Genomic DNA, 21278 nt, shown 5'->3' with positions numbered 1-21278 from the left:
TAACATAAATGTCTGGACAATAAAGAGTGTACATCTCCACTACACTATTATGTTGATCAAGTTACATTGATTTTTAGCTGCTGCAATCATTAAATCACTTTCTAATTTCTACACTATCCTTGTGTTAGTGGTGCATATCCTAACCAAGAGCTCTTACACCAATTTAACTGTCAATGTGGGGTTTTGCGGGACAGCTTCTGAAAGGTAGCAAGAGTCAATGTAAGAAACACAGTGTTCTCACTGACACTGTGTCAACCTAACTGCATGGACATTGGCTCTAGGCCTCTCTTAGAGGTGGCATTATTAAATTGGTGTATTGGGCATGTTATATTGGCAGAAGCAACATTTTAGTGTAGACTCTTACAAAGTTAGGTCAACATCAGCTGCCTTACATTGACCAAACTATGTAGTGTGGGCCAGGCCTTAGAAATGTAATCTGGGCTCTACAAATGGCCCAAAACCAATCGGAGTTGTTTCTCCTTATTTCTCTTTCTCAGACTGTAGGACTGTGTTGTGTGTGTTTACACTAATTGGCCATGGCCTGATTCCTGCCTTTCATGGGAATTTTTTCCACAAGTGATGTGACAGAATATGCTTGCATACTCACCCCACACACTACAGGCAGTCCCCGGGTTACGTACAAGATAGGGACTGTAGGTTTGTTCTTAAGTTGAATCTGTATGTAAGTCGGAACTGGCGTCCAGATTCAGACACTGCTGAAACTGACCGCCAGTTCTGACTTACATACAGATTCAACTTAAGAACCCCAGGCGTCCCCAAGTCAGCTGCTGCTGAAACTGATCAGCAGCTGATTCCAGGAAGCCCGGGGCAGAGCAACTCTGCCTCGGGCTTCCTGTAGTCAGCGCTGGTCAGTTTCAGCAGAAGCTGACTTGGGGACGCCTGGGGCAGAGCAGCTGGGGTGCTACTGGACCAACCCAGCAGCACCCCATCTGCTCTGCCCCAGACGTCCTGATTCAGCCGCTGCTGAAACTGACCAGCAGCGGCTGAATCAGGACCTGGGGCAGAGCAGCTGGGGAGCTGCCGGGTTGGTCCAGTAGTGCCCACGGGCGCTGCAGGACCAATCGGCAGCGCCCCAGCTGCTCTGCCCCAGAGTCCAAAACAAAAGCCTGGTCTGCTGGGGGGGGGGGGGAGCACACTAGCTGCGCCCCCCCCCCCCCCAGCAGACCAGGGACACGGGGAGCAGAGCCGCAGCGGCAGCGGGGTGCCGCGCCTCTGAGGCTTTGCTCTGGCAAAACCTCAGAGGCAGGGACCCCGCCACGGCTGCGGCTTCAGTCTGGGTGCCTGTGGTCTGCTGGGGACGGCCCCCAGCAGACCACAGGCACCCGGACTGAAGCCGCAGCCGCGGGGGGTCCCGCGCCTCTGAGGCTTTGCCAGAGCAAAGCCTCAGAGGCGCGGGGAACCGCCGCTGCTGCCGCTCCAGTCTGGGTGCCTGTGGTCTGCTGGGGACGGTCCCCAGCAGACCACAGGCACCCTGACTGAAGCCGCAGCCGCGGGGGGGTCCCGCGCCTCTGAGGCTTTGCCAGAGCAAAGCCTCAGAGGCGCGGGGAACCGCCGCTGCTGCCGCTTCAGTCAAAGCGGCAGCAGCGGCGGTTCCCCGCGCCTCTGAGGCTTTGCTCTGGCAAAGCCTCAGAGGCGCGGGACCCCCCCGCGGCTGCGGCTTCAGTCAGGGTGCCTGTGGTCTGCTGGGGACCGTCCCCAGCAGACCACAGGCACCCAGACTGGAGCGGCAGCAGCGGCGGTTCCCCGCGCCTCTGAGGCTTTGCTCTGGCAAAGCCTCAGAGGCGCGGGACCCCCCGCGGCTGCGGCTTCAGTCCGGGTGCCTGTGGTCTGCTAGGGACCGTCCCCAGCAGACCACAGGCACCGGGTCTCAAGGGGCAGCAGCAGCGGTTCCCGCGCTTCTGAGGCTTTGCTCTGGCAAAGCCTCAGAAGCGCGGGAACCCGCCCGGTGCCCCTGGTCTGCTGGAGACGGTCTCCAGCAGACCAGGGGCACCGGAGCAGCTTACGAACGGGGCTTTCTCGCCCCGACTTCTGGGGCGAGAAAGCTCCGTTCGTAAGTGCGGATCCGACGTAAGTCGGATCCGCGTAAGTCGGGGACTGCCTGTATTGTAATAATTTCTGTACAGTGTCATGTGAGAGATCATTTAAAAACTCATCAGTTAAATCATGGCAAAATTCATATAGCAGCATTATAAGTGAACTTATAAACATGGGGAATGGCCAAAGGCAGAGACCAAAAGGCAAGGTGATACCTCAGCCAGGTGCAAATAAGGCTGACATACCATTACCTGCTAAGTGACCATTCTTTGGCAAGAAAGAATCGTTCTTAACAAAGAAACTGAATGAAATTTCCTTCCACACAAACTACTACTCAGCTTGAGAAAGCAGTCTTTTGACTGTGGAGAGGGGTCCTTATTGACACAGTTTGGTCTGTATGACTGCTGAATTGAAAGCATGTGGTGAGAGAACTTTGCTTTAATCAAGTTCAAGTTAGAGACCAATAAAAGTTATCTTTATTTTTCTTATAATCTCATCAATTGCACCTACCTAAAATATCTTCATAGCTAATCAACTTGCTTTATTGCTACATGTAATCTAATTGTGTGGTAACCTGTGATCCTACCCCAAGTTACAGGAAAGGGGTGACATCTATTCACTGGTCTGGATTGTATTTTGGTATGTCACAAGTGCTATCTCAGTTTGCAAGTCAGGGGAGATCCCCTACCCTTCTAGTTCTCCTGAGTCTTCATCTAGACGTGTACCACAGACAGGGGCAGATGACCGTTTTGCGGGGCCCCGGGCAGCATAATTCCATGGGGCCCCCCTTTGCCACGGCGCATGCACAGTGACGCCATGCGCATGCACAGCGGCGCCACGGCGCATGCGCGGGGCTTTCTGAAGCGCGGGGCCCGGGGCGGCTGCCCCGTTCGCCTTGCCATATATCCGCCCCGACCACAGGAATAGTCTGAAAAAATAATCTGCGCAACATAAATCAAACATTCCAGTTCATATAAAACAAAAAAAGGGTAAGAAAATCTATAAGTGGACAGGAAGTGGAGCTTTCTTTGTATTTTTCAAAATCCATTTTTACAGAAGGTATGCAAAACTTTCAATGTTTTTCTTCGATACTGTAGAAAAACCTCTGATTCTTGAACATCTCTTCTGAAATTCCTTTAAATTTAACATTTCTGTAAAATGTGAGTAGTTAGTGAGTTAGGACTACTCTACAGAATGCACCAGCTGGTCCTTAATATCTCTCTTCACACACTTGTGATTCCCATGTTAGTCACAGCTGTTGTGTTAGCTATAGCTTTTATTTGTTTAAAAGCAATAATGTCATTTGGGCTTTGTCTTTGTCCCCTGTAGATATGTCAGACCTACTACAAAAGTAACAAGAGCAGTTCCAATGTACAACGTTACAGCGTTACAGAACAGTAAATGCCACAAGCCAGACCAATTTCAACTCATGTTAGAAAACATTTTAGTCAAATAACCAGGACTTCATCAAATACCAGGTGGAGCCTAAAGCCTCAAAAGCAAGTCCAGATGGGATGTGAAATAATATGTATACAGGGCACTGAGCAAATTATTAGAGCATGTAAATCATTATCAGATTGCTATATCATATTTGCTTTAAAATAAATAGAATATTTAAAATAAATGTTACACTGCTTTTCAAAATGAAACAATATTTGATTTTTTTCACTGTACAAAAGCTAAGGGGAAGTTTATTTTAGTAAAGTAGCATGAAATTTAGGTCTACAAATTGTTAAAAGTGATAACATTATTAAATAATTACGTGAATTATTAAGTGAAAAGTGTTACAACCTACAGCATTACTAAAATGTTTAGCCCCAGCAATGCCTATCATTTAGATTTGTCACTGAAGATTTACAAACTGTTCAGTTAAATGTTAAAGATTTGAGATCTCAGCAGGTGCACAATTTTACATCTTGGTGTTTTATAAATTGAGACAACTCTACATTTTTAGCAAATTCATTTTTCCCCTATAGGAACAAAAAAGCATTTAGAATTAACTCAAGTAAAATGTGTATATTAAAAATAATGGCCAAAATGTGGTTCTGTGTGTTTTTATTTTCATGATTTATCAGGATTTTCTTCTAGAACATATTCATATGAACATAAAACACACATGTAAGTTTTTTTAATACTAAATTGTTAGGTTCCAATTTCAATCTGAATAAAAACTTTATTTTGAACAGATAAAAGACAAACAAATACACCAAGGCTGTTTTTATATCTAGTAACTAAGGTGCTTACCTGTCCCCGTGACAGGGCCGCTGCAGTGCCCCACACTTTAGGCGTGCTATCCCCTGTGTTTGGGGAGAAAAGCCGCCGCGGCTTCTGCCATGGCTTTGTGGAGCGTGCTTTGCTGCCGCTGATCACCCCGGGTATGTCTACACTGCCACCCTAGTTCGAACTAGGGTGGCTAATGTAGGCATTCGAAGTTGCAAATGAAGCCTGGGATTTAAATATCCCGGGCTTCATTTGCATCTTGCCGGGCGCCGCCATTTTTAAATCCCCATTAGTGCCGACTCCGTGCCCGTGGCTACATGTGGCATGGAGTAGGTAGTTTGAATTAGGCTTGTTCCATGAGAATTAACGGTAGTTCGAATTAGGCTCTCTAATTTGAACTACCTACTCCGTGCTGCGTGTAGCTGCGGGCACGGAGTCCGCACTAACGGGGATTTAAAAATGGCTGCACCCGGCAAGATGCAAATGTAGCCTGGGATATTTAAATCCCGGGCTTCATTTGCAACTTCGAATGCCTACATTAGCCACCCTAGTTCGAAGTAGGGTGGCAGTGTAGACATACCCCCCCAGGGCCAGAGCACGGATCGGGGGAAGGGAGAGAGAGGGATCGGAAGCAGCAGCCAGGGATCCCCAGCGGCATCTCCACCAGCTGGGTGGGACGCTTAGAAGAGGGGGTGATGGAAGAGGAGTAGCCTCTCACGGTGTCTCCGTCGGCATGGCTGGACGCTTAAAAAGCATAGCCCGCACAGGCAGAGGGGGTGATGAAGTAGGAAGAGGTCAGCAGGACCAACCTGATCTCCATCTGTTGCCAGCCCTCCCACGCCAGAGTCAGAGACCAGATTGTCATCTGCAAGACAGGAGATAGGAAGTGGCTCAGGGCAGGGCCATTGGAACAGCCCGTGGGTTGGTGCATTTCGAGCAACTACGCCACCAACCAGACAGGGAGCCAGATCCCTGTCCTTAGGGTCCTGGGTCGTGGCTCAGAGAGTAGGCGGGCCCAAGCCCACCTACCTCCTCTACCCATCTGCGGAGCGCTTCGTTGTTGTGGAACTTCTTATGGTTGGCCGACCCCAAGACTTTGTCGGGCGAGATGCAAATTGTGCACCGGGGCATAGTGACTGAGGGGCGCGGTAACGGGAACATTGAGTGTATGTAGATACCCGGGATCTGGCGGGCTATCCAGACCCTGATTAATTGGACTAAGGCCCAGAGGGGCTGACTGGGAAGGGAGAGGGAAGGTTTGAGACTCACGCGAGGTATTGGGTCTTAAAACCTTGGCCACGGAGCAGATGAGCCCCGCTGGTGCAAGAGGTGGTGAGACCCTATTCCCGAGTTGTATTTTGCGTTCGAGTAAAATGGTCTTGACCTCAAACCCGGGCCTCGGTTGCTACACCCCCATTATCGAAGTATCTGTATGTCTCAATCTTTTAATGTATTATTCCTCCCAATACGCCGTGACTGGGAAATACTATTATCCCTATTTTACAGATGAGAAACTGAGGCACAAACAAACTGACTTGCCCAAGATCAGTCAGGAAGTCTGTGACAGAGCAAAGTCCCGCAAGTTCCTTGCCAGCAGTACTCTACTGGAACATCCTTCTCTCTGGGACTCTTGAGGCTATTCAGAAACAACAGCAAAGATAAGGAGTTTTCTAGAATCTTAATGGAGTTGTGCTTAGCCAATGGTGACTAGAGTGAAGGACATAGCTAATGGGTGAAATGAGGTCATTGGATAAAAAGGAGAGTGAGAAGAGATGTGAACTGTTTGGGGCTGTGGTTAGCTAGAATGTAGACATTTCTAAGAGATGAGCAAGGCTTCTGATAACAGTCATATAGAAATCTGACCATTAATCTTATTTTTCAATATTTTGTCTTCCCAGCATGGATTTCATCAACTTAGATGAGGTTTAGATGAGGTTTAGATTGGACATTAGGAAAAAATTCCAAACTGTCAGGGTGGTCAATTATTGGAATAAATTGCCAAGGGAGGTGGTGGAATCTCCCTCTCTGGAGATATTTAAGAACAGGTTAGATAGACATCTGTCAGGGATGGTGTAGATGGAGCTTGGTCCTGCCTTGAGGGCGGGGGGCTGGACTCGATGACCTCTTGAGGTCCCTTCCAGTCCTATGATTCTATGATTCTAACTGGTTTTTTTTCATTCTAAGCAGTAATTATGAAAACCGATCAATAACAAAAAAAAATGATCCTTTTACTAAATATCCACACATGAATGTATTTGAATCAATAAGGCTAAAACTTAAAATAAGTAGTTAAGAACAAATGTTTGAATGGACTCACGTAATGAAGACAAATTCTTTTGTAATTCTAAAATGCTAAATGTAAACTGTATCAAGAGTTATTTGACTGCAAAGTAGACATGATTCATGTTCATTTCAAAAAGTTCAGGGTGTAGTACTTTTGGACTCAAGGTCAAATACAGGCAGTCCCCAGGTTACATGGATCCGACTTACATCGGATCCCTACTTACAAACGGGGTGAGGCAACCCCGCACTAGCTGCTTCCCCCCAGCAAATCAGAGAGACGCGAAGCTAGCACTCCCCCCCAGCAGACCAGGGAGACATGGAGAGGCAGACACCTCAGCTTGAGAATAAAGGACTGAGGGAAGTGAGGTGTGGGAGAATAAAACTGAGCTCTGGAGAAATGTTTGGCTAGAGTTTCCCCTACAATATGTACCAGTTCCGACTTACATACAAATTCAACTTAAGAACAAACCTACAGTCCCTATCTTGTACGTAACCCGGGGACTGCCTGTATGGTGTTGAAAGAAATTTTGTTGAAATGAAAAAACAATTTCATGATGTGTCAGGTGAGATAGAGACCTAAATGATCATTACACAGTTATGGCATTGTTTCAAGACTTCCAGCAGCCATTCAGAAACTTTCTGGAATTACCACCAGACTCATGAATCTGAATCCTTCCTGCCCTGTCAAACATCAGTTAGGGCATGAAAAAGGCCCTGTCAGCTCTGTCTATCCTGAATCATTCTTTACATGTCCTTTATGTCACCTCCCAGACATTTCTCCTTTTTAAAATATGATTCGGAGAGATTATTTAGCTGTCCAAGGGCATGCCTACCATTGCAGGCACTCTGCATTCATTCTTAATACCCATCCTAAATATTTCCATCTTCCTTTCTGGATAACTTTGGAGATGAAAAGCTATTCAGTTCTCTGATGAATCACTGGTTTTGTTTTAAGTTTATTCCATTTCCTATCTAGTATTTTCCTAAACCTTTGCTTTCAAACTGATGTCATTCAAGAGCAAACTTTGTTCATTTTTTAAACCCAAAATATAGCAAAGATCAATTGACGACTGTGCCACAAAGCTAAAAGGCAAAAACTTGAATTTTTAGGAGAATTATAACATTTGTAATGTCACCATGGTTTTTCATGCAACACAAACCCAGCAATTTTAAAAAATGCAAATGAAGCACTTTGCCCTTGATAAATTCTATCAGCCAAATTTAAAAAAGAGGGCCAATACCAAAAACAGCAAGTGAAGAAAGGGGAAGACTTAAAATAATCATTACTGATATTAATACAGAATGGTCGGTCAAACATGAGCAATGTTTCGATAACAGCTACAAGCATCCACCAAAAGAAAATGTCTTCCTCGTTACAGCTATCAATATGAAAAGAAATACATAGAATATATTATGGTGTTCATCACACTATTTTAGCCTCACTGGTAAGATCTACCATACTACTAAGTGTTGTAAAGCAGGCTTTTTCTGTCCATGGCCTTTGCGTATAGCCCATCCTGCCACACAAGGCCCCTCACACAAAACCCAGATACTCAGAGGAGCATGGGCAGCACAATGCAGTTTTGTGAATGGAATTTGATCTTATAGGCATTCTGGGACTCACAGGTGCCAAAAAAAAACCAGGGAGGTGAGCATGACTAGATAGTGCTTACAGATAAGCCTCATTTGACCGTAGCTTGACCAGTCTTAGGGGCAAGGGAAAAAGTAAACATAGGGTAATAAAACACAATTGTCTTACACTAACTATGCCCCATCTGGTCCTGTCCACAAGGGGATCACACATACATCATGAAAATTCCTATAGGGCAGTATTGTCATACTACCTCATCACTAGCCTATCAGGCCCTGCCAAATGCAGACCCTAGCATGGCACAGACACCGAATTTTTGTATAAAAGACCCTCAATCCCTTTGTTCGATGGAGGTTCCATGTATTGAGGGCACGTGTCTTTTTTTTGCCCGGCTAAAGGATTGATCACCCTGAGGCTGCCTCCCCACCCTTCGAGTCAAATATAGGGGTGCACGAGTCCTGAACATGCTCCGAGTTCTAGTGTGTCTTTCTGTTGTTATTGTTTCTGGATTTGTAAGTATTGCTTAAATGTATTAGTTATTGGTTTAATTAATAGTTAAATTGTGTTAATTTCACTGTGTAATTCTGTAAAGCGTATTTAAGTTCTGTTAACCACACTGTGTAAATTGTGTAATTTTGTGTTGTATAGTAGTGTTGTATTTAGGTTAAGTATAAGTGTTAGAAATAGAAGCCCCGGAGTTGTTAAGTTGTAAAAGTAGATTTATGACTAAATCCACCAGCTGTCCTAAAATAACCATAGAGGAGCTGGCTTTGGACGGTTCTTTTATTATCATTACTTTGGCTTTGTTTTTTGTATTTTTTATTTGTATGCTACGTTGCCTTAGGCGAATTAGGAATAGTGATTTGATATAAGTGAATTGTAATCAAAGAATTGTAATCAGTTGGGTATAATTGTGCCCAAGCTTTTCTATGCTGTAAAAGTACTGAGCAATTGCTAGTTTAAACACCTACTTGTTAATTGCTGGTTTTGACCACTTAATAAAAATCATTTGTTTCACCATCATCCAGTAGTTTTCACTTGAGGCTCCCATCACATCACCGAACCAAGGTGTAACACTAAGCACCCTAAAAGTTCCAAATTTGTCTGCAATCACAGCCAGAGCTGATACAATTAAAAAGGGAAAATAGTGGTCCCAGATTTTGTAAAGGAGATTCTAAAAGTCTCCTTTATAAATTCAGTGGGAAATAAAACTATGGAAGATAGGCTGATTGAACTCAGCACTTTGTAAAAAATATTACATTTACTTCTCTCCTTTTCTTCACTGCCACAAATTTTACATTTCCCTCTACTTTCCAGCCCCCTCTCCACATATCAAGTTTGGTTCTTTTTTCTGATCTAGTCTACTATAATCACACCTTAGTAATTGTTTACTAAGGCTAAAGTCTACACTGAAACTTCACTGTGCTGCAACTTTTTGGCTCAGGGGTGTGAAAACACATACACACACCCTCTCCAACAGCAGCAAGTTACAGGCTGGTAAAATGACAGCGTAAACTGGCCTACAGAGCAGTTAGCTAATCCTATCATGGAGCCGCTTTACCTAGAACATTGGGAGAGCTCTTTCTGCTGCTCCTGCTGTTGCCACACTGCCACAGCTGCACTTTAAACTTTTAAAAGTAGACAAAGCCCAAGTATCTGAACATCTAATTCTGATTGTGACTTTCAGGCACAGCTCTGATCCATTTCACATTGCTAATGCCTCCATAACATGTTTTAATTTTTGCCTCGGGCTAACTTTCCTTGTTCTTCACCCTTCCAGTTCTTGTGCTATTTCTTATTGTTAAAAAAATCTCAGGTTTTTGATACCTGAAAATACAAGATATGTATATTGTTTTGGCTGAGATATACCACCACCATGGACCACCGCTTTCCAAGTGATTTCACTATCTCACTAAGTATTGGAACATGATCAGCCATTTATCTATTCTCATGAAACAAAAATCTCTCAGATATATTATGGTTGAATTTCATCTTGTCTCTGAAGTAGGCCCAAGACTGAATGGTGCACCAGCCACAAACCTGTATCAATTTCCTCCTCCATTTCTTTTTCACACTCATCTTCTATTTCTCACCACCAACCATCTCTTTTCCTTTAACTGAAAGTCAGCAGAAACAAAAAAACTCTAGGAATCAGATTCACTATTTGGTGATTCTGCCTGTCCTTTTATTGATTTAATAAAACCTTCAGATCGTGAACTGGAACAGAGACCTGTTTCTCCTTTTCTTTCCATATTTGAACATACTATTCGGACATTTGTTTCTTTTTTTAAATGTGCTTCGGAGCTGATCACTTTTGCCTTTTGCTGGCCCAGAATTGAGCCTGTCATATTTCCACAGGTATTAAATTAACTTATAAGAAGAGATTTTTTTCAAATACATTTTAAAGTTTGTAATTGTTTTACTCCACAAACAGTGAACATAAATCAGGATGTCAAACTAACAAGCTTCCTACTGGTTATTGATGAGAAGCAACTACGAATAACACCTTCCTAGTTATATGGAAAAAATACTGATTAAATTCAACAAGCATTTATAACTTACCCTCAAAGGATTGAAAGGAACTTTGAATGTCTGTGGTGATTCGTACAGAATGGGATGCTGACTTATTTTTTTCTTTTTCGCCATCTCTACTTTTTTTCTTTCCAATTTCTCTTTGTTCTGGCTTATCTAACAAATAGAATAAAAACTTTTTTTCTCACTCAGTTAGATAAATAGAATAGAACAAGAAAGCATAGTAAAGATAAAGGCTATAACTTCATTGAACAAAAAAAAAGTGTTTTTTTACATTAAGAAGAAACCGAAATGTAAAAATCCTAGTGGAAACAAGACTGTAGTTTTTACATCAATTGACCTGATTGGGAAATAGGCAACCTTAATCCTGGAATTTAACTTTTGAGTGATTGACTTTCTTTCCTGAAAAATGTTATTTTAACATAGTTTTATATATGTTTGCATGTGTGTTCATGTTCATTCCTGGGTTTTTAAAGAAGTAAATGGGAAAAAATGAAATTCCATCATGAGGGACAAAAAGATCATCGTCAAGGATGCAGCATTTAAATCCACCACATTAGACCTGTGCCACTTGAGGTAACAGAGTAACTGATAGCAGTAGGAGATTGTCATACTCTGTGTGAATCAGCAATTTGGGGCAGATGGGACACTTATCAGAGGGTTTGCTGGCACAGAGGAATAGTGAGACTCAGGAATTTGATTCTATTCCAGATTCTGTAAAGCGTGTGCTTGGTAGTCACTTTTTCTTACCTAGCCAGTCCAAGTTTCCACTTCTCAGGCTTTTCATCCCATTTCCAGTCTCTTTGTTTACCCAGTCCCCATTCACTACCACCATCCCAGATCTTCAATCACTCTTTGCAACTGTGGCCTCCAGTCACTGCACCCCTCTGCCTTTGAGTCTTATACCTAAAGTCTCCCAGTTCCAATTTCACAGTCTAGTCTCAGTCCCTGATGATCTCCATCATCCTCAGCTCTCCTCTTTGTTCAGTCAGTCAGTTTTCAATCCCCATCCAAGATCCTTAGATCTGCTTCCAACAGCTAATGTCTCCAAGTTTCTGCCGAATTCCAGACCCTGCTTTCATTCCCAGTCTCCTGATTTAGCCTGTAGCACATGCTAGGGATATAAAATCTCAATTAACTAACTGGTGTGACAGAATCAGACTAGAGGGCTTGATTAGAAGGAGATAGAGGCTGCTCTAAAAAGTAGAAAGACCCTGGCTACCTAGGCGAGGGTTACTTCAGGGCAGCCAAGAGCAGCTAACAAGGAATTATCATAGCAGAGGAGGAGCAACTGAGATGGGGCTGCTGATTAAGGTCTAGCTGATCTCACTTCTGACAGCTACAAGGCCTTTTAAAAAGCCTTCTCTGCCTCGGGGAGGGGAAGAGTGGAAGAGGAGTTTGGAGTGAGGCAGAGAGGAATTATAGCTGAGAGAAGCTGATAAAGAGAATGTCAGCATTGCCAGACATTGGGAATGTCTGGGAAGGTGAGGGACTCCAACAGGGAATGTTTGGGCTCCTGTCCCTAAGTAGCCTGAGAGTTTCAGCTGGTGGCTGGGAGGACTGTTTACCTAGACGGATCAGGAGGCACCTACTCCAAAGCCCTTCTAACACAGTAGGATGTGTTTGAATGCTGAGCATTGTCAACTTAGCCTACCTTAAACTTGAAAACACAGTAGCGTTTCTGCAGTTTCCTACCTTTGCCAATTTTCTCAGCCTTCTCTGCTTGCTTACTGGCAAGTGGAATTTCATTTTTTAATTCAGGCCCTTTGGTGTCTTTAGTTTTCATGTCTGATGGACGATTTTTCAGTTCAGGTGTTGTCTCATTTGGTAGCTTAAATTCTGGCACTATGTCTTTTAAAAAGCTCCAAACTTTATCCAAATATCCAGGCCTTAAAAAATACAAACAATAACATTACTCATATTTGCTACAGAATAAGATTTCTACTCTTCATTCTGAGACTGCTATTCTGCAGGCTGACTCAATATGACAATTTGAAAAGTAACTGTTAGCTGAAATAACACAAGTACATATTTATATGATTTTATGTATAATTGTTAGAAAAACAAGAATTAGCAAGAAGGTGTTTGTGTTAGGCAATAAAGAGACAGACTCATTAGCAGAGCTAGCACATCAAGCATTAATGAGCCATCCTTTGCTCAGGCTTGGTAGGAGAGGCTGTGGAAGACCTGATACTTTACAACTAACGTGGAAATCTTTGGTAGATCATTCTGCAACTTTAGAACAATAGGATCTTAAACTGAAACAGTGAGTAATCATCTAAATGAGTACATCCTGATTTTGCAAAAAGAAAACATCTCTCCACAGGTCCTTCTGGACCAGATGTGGTAATAAGTGGCCTGTGGGCTGGATTAAGTTTGCCAGGTTCATGCTGCTTCCCGTAGCTCCTATTGGCCAGGAATGATGATCTGAGGTCAACAGGAGCTGCAATCAGCTGTACCTGTGGACACACATTGAGCAGCCAGCCCACTAGGAGCTAACTCTGATGAACCATGTCCAGTCTGTTGGCTGCATATTGCCAATCCCATTCACGACTCTCCTATTCACTTTAATAAAACTAGCTTCAACAGCTTCTCCCTCCTTGATATGATGCCCTCTATTGTGCTGGTTCCCTGCAGAGGATATTTACAGCCAGAAATAAAATAAAATTTGATCAACAGATGTGTGTGTAGGGGGAGAACACGAACAGATCCCACAATAACTATGAGAAAAATGAAAGCCATATCCTTCAATAGCTGATTGGGCAACAAGAGGTAGCCAGGTCTGCATTACTGCACTCAGCAACAGTGCAATACTTGCTTTCTTCCTATTCGCAAAACAAAACCAAAAATTAATATTTAGAGCTAGATATGTAGACACTGGCTTTCATTGTTGCAGTAGTAAATTATGGATACAATATGGCCCCTGTAATTTAGGTGATCTGGATGTTTAAATTAGGGATGCAAATGAGTAGTTGACTGTACGATTAATCAATAAGTCTAAGCTTATCGGTCAATCTTGTTCACTACTAGCATCCCCCCATTGTTGCCTCTGTATCAGAGACAGCAAGTGAGACAAAGCAGGAGCCGGTGCAGGAGGCAACCGGTTCCCCCCAGAACCAGCTCAGTGGTACTTCCTGCTCCCACACCCACTGCATTTGTCTTCCCATGGAGAAGCCTCTGTCCGTGGCAAGCTTGGGGCCCATCATGGACAGGGGATGCTTCCAGAGACCAGCCTCTGTCCATGGCCAACCTGGGCTGCCATGGACAGAGGCTGCTTCATAGCAGCCTCCCCTGTTGCCACCCTGCACTGCTGTCTCTGTATCAGAGGCAGCAGCAGGAGGTAGCAGGCAGCCGGTCTGCATGGAGAATTGGTTTTTAAACTTGCTCCCCTTGCATACCAGCTCCCACCTGCTACCCCATGCTGCTATGATAGAGAGGCAACAGTGTGAGGTAGCAGTGGGTTCTTGGGGAGTGGGGCCAAAGGGCACTGGCTGCCGGCCCTGCCCCTCAGGACTACCGAATAGTCAAGTACTGTAATAGATAGGAATTCATGCTGTTACTTGACCATTCAATTACCCAATATCTAACATCCCTGGTCTAAATTCCTAATCTGTAGGCATGTTCAGAGGCTTAGACATCTAAGTAACCTAAATTGAACAAGTTGGAGCTCTATGTAAAACAGACTGAAATTGCGACCCATTATGTACTATTTCATATTAGAATATTAGTCCATTCAATGTTTAACTGTTTCTTTTAAAATACATTCACCGAAAAGGCACATGTTGCAAAAGTACTTTTTCTTTTACAAAGAAAGCCTTGTATACCTTATATCCCAATCAACCACTCAAAAAAGGAGGATATTAGACTAGCTCCCTGTTGCACTGATTATTCAGAATGGACTTGAATATGAGCTATTGAGAAGAGGGGGCTGGGAGAATGCAAGCGTTATTAAATCAAGTTTAGTGTGATTGGCTTGAAATAAAAGTGCATACGTTTAGAAATATGAAAAGAGCAATCTATTGAACTCAACTTCTGTTCCTACTTTCACATAGCCTGTATTTTCTACAGTAAATTCTTACACAAAGTTACAATACTATATATCAAAATAATCTTTGCTATCCATTTTAAAGCCATATCTCATTATAAAACTAGACATACCTAGTGCAAACAGAACTGGGTTTGTTGCTGGGTTCAATATCAGTTAAACAGTGTAAATATGTAAAAAATAAGCATCAGCAGCTCTAACTTTAGTAACAGCTTCACAAGTGTCAGAAAACATTGCAAAATTTTTCAACGACTGCAAGCTTCTTAGCTTTCAACATACATCTCTCCAGTTACTAGAGTTAAAACCTGAACTGTCACAAACTGATTTTAGGTCCACCTCTCAGGTCATCTAAGCTTTCTGAAAAATAGTATTTAAAGTTGTTTAACAGGAGAACTCACTGGAGAGGAATAACTTCAGGTATCCATCCGGTAAGAGCATGGAGAACTGTGAATTCCTCCAACTCTCGTTTTCCAGCTTCATGTATACTGTAAGAAATTCATATATAATATATATTAAGATATTTATAGTTAAGTAGAGCCAGATACAACTCCCATGAAAGTCAATACTCAATAATAACTTCAACAGAGATTAGATCAGGAATACAGATAATAGCAAATTACTGTAAAACAAGCTATTCACACATAGAGCAGTTCTGGTTGTTCCTGAATACATTTTCAGATACATCAGTTGCAGCTTATTCTCCTTTAAATTTATTGACCGGTATAATGCACCCTTTTAAACAAATCTTTTACTACAATTAAGACTTGTTTTTGCAATGTCATCCAACAGTAACTTGAAAATGGAAGAAAAATGGAAACAAAAGGTCATCTGAAGTCTGTTACAAATAAAATTCTAGTTTACCAGATTTCTCTGTTGATTTATAATTGCCACCCAGAATTAACAACTTTCACATATACAACTTTTTTCTGGATTCTCAGACCTCAGTCATGTTTCCAATAACCTTATATTTTATTATTCCACAGGTAAAATGTTTAAAAATACCCCCAAGTTATTCATAAGCCTAACGGCACTTTTGAAAATAGAACTTGGGCTTCTAAGTCACTAATAAGCTTTTGAACACTTCAGTCTAGATTTTTTTTTAAACTCTGATAACTAAATGTTGCAGTATACTAGAAAACATAACTCATTTGGATATAGGTAAAAAAACATTATTCAAATGCTGAAATTCTTGACACATCATTGCTTGCTGAGAGCAGTTTCTGGTTCGGGGCACATCCTACCACTGCCTTGGAGAAGGAGGAACTTGGGAGGCAAGCTTTGACTGAGTCACAGCTGCTTCCCAGGTTGATCCTGGAGCAGTGCTAAACCACAATGATTAGTACATGTGACAAAATCATGAGTAAGCCCTAATTATCAATAATATCTTGTAATGTTCTGGTTTTTGCTCTATACTGCCAAGTATCCCTAAATTACACTTTTTGATAAATATTAGCAAAAATATCTTCTATATGTTTGATAATTAGTTGTCTCTGTGATGTTTATTTTTGTAAAGATTTGATATATATGAATCTTCAATAAGAGTGCATACTGGTAAGTGTTTAAAAAGTTGAACATTAAGGAAAAGACATGAGTTAAAGAATATCCAGCGTATCATTCATGAACTATGAAAACCTCTCTCACCTGATAACTTAAGTGACTGGCAAACCTTATGTCTGAAATACATAAGATGTGACCCTCTCTGTCAAATACCACAAAATACACCCACCAGACTGCAACAGAAATAAAGACTTCATTTGAAACTTTGCCTCTTCAGAATCAAGTCTCCAGCTCCACTATTTTTCTTTCCTTTTCCTAATCAAAAGTCCTAATCTTTATTTTAAAGGTCATGCTTTAAATAAAATTGACCTAATAAAATATACTCCTCAGAGTAGAATTTTAACTTATTGCTAAATATAATCTACCCTTTAAAAATGAACATATATATTTGTTTATATTGCTACAAATGATAATCCATCCTTGATGCTATTTTTTCTTCTCTGTTTTAGCAGTAGACAATGTGTAAAATACAAAGTTAAGTCATCTTAAATTATGCCGACAATCTTCCACTGCTGTAATTAAATTGGTGGTGCGCGTCCACACAATGATCCTTGTGATAGCAATGCATATCCATTGTCGGTGCTCTTGCATTAACAAACAGAGCATTTCATCCATGGGTAACTATCCCACTATGCAACTCGCATCTGCTACTGGGTGCTCTGGAAGAGATCGCAGTGCACCGTGGGAATAGGCTCAGCATCCCATCATGCAGTTTTCTTCATCCCATCATTCCATGAGTTTCCTAATACTTTTTGCACTGCTTTTGAACAGCCCCTGTAAATTGTGTGTCCCCCATCGCAGTCTAGAAGCATGGATTCTGCACTAATTATTAGCAATATGAACCCAATCCAGTTGATTTTACAGTATTTCATGAGCTGCTATCTGATAATGTCACAGCAGCATCTGCCCTGCTGTGTGCCATGGAAAGAAAGAATTCAAGACTGATGTTGGGATTCACAGAGCAATTGCACATGTTGGAGCATTAGTGCTGGGCTTGGGAAACAAGCACTGAGTGGTGGTATTGCAAAGTGACGGAGGTAGGGGTTGGAAGCGAGGAAAGAACTTTTGGATACATAAAGCCAATTTCCTGGAGCTGTGTTCTGAGCTTGCCTGACTTCCAGCACAATGACATGAAAATGAAAGTGCCCTCACAGTGAAGTAGTTAGTGGTGATCTCTGAGTAGAAGCTAGAAATTCCAGACTGCTATCAAACTGGGTCCTAGATCACCACAACACTGAATGACCCTGTCACCTATCCACCATCCTCCTCCACTTTCTTATTTACCACTTTGCCCTCAGGGTTCACTCCACTGGCTACTGCCTCCAGCTCCCCTTAAAAGTATCCACAAGGATTATGGCAGTGGAGTTAGGGGTCAATGCAAAGGATAGTGTGCAATCCCTTGTAGAAGCAGCACATCTTTGACAATTGGTTTCCTTGGCCTTCTAGCATGCCTGTCTAGGGTTCCTGATCTTGGCACAGCACTGGTGAGTAATCTTCTCATACCCTGTGATGGGGAAGACGTTCCCCGCACTGACAGCCGCAGCCCTAGGGCAGCGCGCAGCAGGGAGGCAGTGGAGTGCCCAGGGGAAGCCGGCCATTTGGCAGCCGGAGGGCAGAGTGAGCTCGCAGCCGAGCGGGGAACCACGGTTGCAGACGCGCTGCCCGCGGGGGGCACGAGTGGCGAGAGCACGGCAGGGGAGGACGTACCCGGTGCGCCTATTCAAAAGAGCGGTGGGAAGGAGAGAGAGGGGAGAGAGAGCCAGGAGGGGATGGGAGCTGGCGGAGTTCTCTCTTTCCCCACAGGCAGCCCCAGTGGAACAGCAGCTGGAAGGCGCCGGCCAGAGCAGCCGAGGGCAGCAGACCCGCCCCGGGACGGGAGACCCCGGTCCAGCGGCACAGGGACTGTTGCCGGGAGTGGAGCCCAGCAACCAGCGCACCCAAGGGCCAAAGGGGGCCGAGCGCAGGTGAGGACGTGCCGGCCCCGGCGTCCCGTGAGTGTGGTCGGGGAGCAGATACTCGGGAGGCCGACAAACCGGTGGCCCGCCGGCGGACTGAAGGGGACAAGGACTGGGGGTGCAAGAGGCGAGGGGTGACAGGAATGACCTCGCTACATACCCCTTCAACTCTATGCCATAAGCAGTCTGCCCATAGGTATCAAAGTTTCTTTGGCTGGAATGGAGCTGTGACTGCACAGCCTCCTCCTGCACACACCCAGCAGATACAACAACTCAGGTGCAGGAGCAGCCTGAGGCCAGCTGTAGCAGCTGGCGCCCCCGCTTGCACGCCCGTCAATCGCCATGACGTAATAAGGGGGTGCCTGGGTGCCCTGTGACGTCATCATTGGGTGCCCAGGCTGGCAGCGCCCTTGGCGACCATCTAGTCTGCCTAGGCTCACGGGCCGCCCCTGCTCAGGTGTACTCCAGGCAGAAGCACGTTTGCTGCAGTGAGCCACCATGCTCACTGGGAAGATGCTATTTGAGCTGTCTGCCCAAAGCAAAGCAGGAAGAGGCATTTAAAAAATACTCTGGGTTTTAAAGGAGGAAAGGCACAGACCTGTGTACGTGGCTACAGGGCACCAGACTTCAAAGTGGTGACAAGAACAGTCATATTGGGTAATTTGGTCAACATAAGTAACACACTGTCTACTCTAACTTTAACTTTGTTGGAAAAAAATCTCTACACCTTTCATCCAGGTTATTTTATTTTATGGGTGTAGCAGAATTAAATCAGCAGGAGGAGCACTGGACTGTGTATGCTATCACTGTTTTGTTGACGAAAGATTTCTTTTATTGACAAAACTGTGTAGAATAAAGATGGCCTTAAGGTTTCCCTCCTTAGTGTCTCCAATTTATAACCTGTTCTACACTATGACTCCGTTCTTCTTTAAAAAGAATCCCTTCATTGTGCATCATTATTACCCTTAACTGGCTGGAGGAACTTCTTTTCCCTTTCCCAAGAAACCAGAGTTGCACTATTCCTGCCCAAGGGGCTGAGTATGTTGCATCCAGAGCACTTCAAATCTTTACTGGACTAGGAAACAAGCTACAGACTGAACAGAACCAAGTATATGATATCACCGTGCAGATTTCTATCATTAACCACACCAGCACAGTCATTTTATTTTCACCTCTATTTGCCCATGCTGATTGGTGAAACATTACTTAGCTTAGTGTCACTGATGTAAGACATAATATTCAAGCAGAATGCATTAGGACAATATTGCATGTAAGTTACCTTGGTTTGATCATCTAAATATCTCCATTCTTCCAAAGTGATTAAAATGTGTATAACATTTCTGCTCTGCATGTGAAGGTTTTGGGGGATTTTTACAACACACACAGTAATGTTGGACAGAAAAGGCACTTAAGAAGATTCCTCTGATTCATTTCTTTATGAAGCTTTGACAGTGTATAAACACATACACATAGCTATCAGCTACAGATCCTGGGAAAGTTTACTAGGCAAATTTACTGTATCAGCTTTCACACTGGAGTTCAAAAAGCATACATTTACCATTACAAACATTTGCCCTTATATTAGGATTTTGTTGCTTATTCAGATTTTATAGAACAAACTGATAAGAGTTTTCACTAAACATACTCAGTGTTCACCAGCTTCATGATTGCTTTCGCCAGCAACAGTGGCCAAAGTTCAGATTGACAGTTTGTAGCTGGGAGCAACAAATTATTCTCTTCACTGAAAGGCATAGTATCATCCACAGTGATCTTTCGCCAGCATCCCTATGAATGAGAAAGAAAAGAAACATTAAGACTGTGCGATGGAAATAAGAAACAAAGTCAGTGTAGTGTTCTCCAAGAAGCCATTCCTATTATAGCTGTAACACAGATTGCAATTTGAAACTTTAGCAAGTACACTCAGCATTCCAAATACTGAAATTCTTTGTTACAGATTATTTCCAGTTCTGTTATCTACACAAATCTCTACTATAATGCCACATTAAATCTTAACCTATTAATTTGGAACACTGTACACCACCTGCAAAACATGCAAAAAGCAGGCAAGAATTTTAAATATCTACAGATGATATGTATATATTTTTAACATTTAACACACACCATCATTGATTCTAAAATATTGTGGGTATTCTGCAATATGCAAAAAGAATCGTTCAGAATACATGAGATATTCATGGAATCTGTTTTTAGATCATCCATATTATTATCCTTTTCTGTTTAACTATTTTATTTCAGTTAGCAAATTTATATGCAGTCCTAAAAAGGTATGGACATATTTTCAATTGCTATCACAGAGTCCTTGGAAACAAATTCCACATGCTTCTTTAAAGCCTCATCCTGCAAATACTTAGGCTCATGGATGACTTTATGCATATGAATAATCCCATTGTCTTAAAATGGAACCACTGATATGCCTAAAGCTAAAGTTTACGGGCTAAGGCCTAAATCATGTATGGTATAGAGAGAGAAATGATGGTTCTATTGACCTATTAATGAAGTTCTATTATAATGCACTCACTATAGTATCTGAATTATTTACAAGGCCTCGATTTTAATTTAGTGTTATGAATGAACATTTAAACCCTTCGGCTACATCTACACTGGCAGCTTATTGCGCAAGAACTCTTTGGGTGTGTCTAAACTACATGGCTCCATTAATGGAGCCATGTAGATTAGGCTGATCGGCAAAGGGAAATGAAGCCGCAATTTAAATAATCATGGCTTCATTTAAATTTAAATGGCTGCCATGCTGAGCCGACAAACGGCTGATCAGATGTTTGTCGGCTCAGCGTGGCAGCCATTTAAATTTAAATGAAACCACGATTATTTAAATCATGGCTTCATTTCCCTTTGCCAAACAAACAAATCTACATGGCTCCATTGATGGAGCCATGTAGTGTAGACATACCCTTTTGCGGAAGAGTTCTTCTGCAAAAACTCTTCCAGAAGAGAGCGTCTGCACTGGCATGTGCTTTTGTGCAAGAGATGTGCTTTGGGCAAGAAAGCTCTGATGGCCATT

The 21278-nt window shown here is 42.9% G+C and overlaps 1 protein-coding gene across 4 annotated transcripts in view; it reads right to left on the bottom strand.

Moving 5' to 3' along the window:
* Window positions 1-21278, bottom strand: part of ADGB (androglobin) — a 244141-nt gene that overhangs the window by 176405 nt on the left and 46458 nt on the right. For 3 of the 4 annotated variants that reach the window (XR_012902706.1, XM_075924379.1, XM_075924378.1), the window contains exons 6-9: window positions 19884-20023; window positions 15125-15211; window positions 12377-12570; window positions 10712-10837 (exon numbers count right to left, since the gene is read on the bottom strand). Coding sequence is in view for 3 of the 4 variants with exons in the window: in XM_075924379.1 (XP_075780494.1) it covers window positions 10712-10837; window positions 12377-12570; window positions 15125-15211; window positions 19884-20023 (547 nt within the window). In the remaining variant the exon portion in view is untranslated. Of the gene's footprint in view, window positions 1-10711; window positions 10838-12376; window positions 12571-15124; window positions 15212-18398; window positions 18514-19883; window positions 20024-21278 lie in introns of those variants that run through there. The other variant, XM_075924380.1, reaches the window with a different exon arrangement.

The sequence above is a fragment of the Pelodiscus sinensis genome, chromosome 3 (genome assembly GCF_049634645.1).
Source record: "Pelodiscus sinensis isolate JC-2024 chromosome 3, ASM4963464v1, whole genome shotgun sequence".
Classification (NCBI taxonomy): Eukaryota; Metazoa; Chordata; order Testudines; family Trionychidae; genus Pelodiscus; species Pelodiscus sinensis.
Note: the sequence above shows the minus strand (reverse complement) of the source record. Positions and strands in the feature narration are given on the sequence as shown.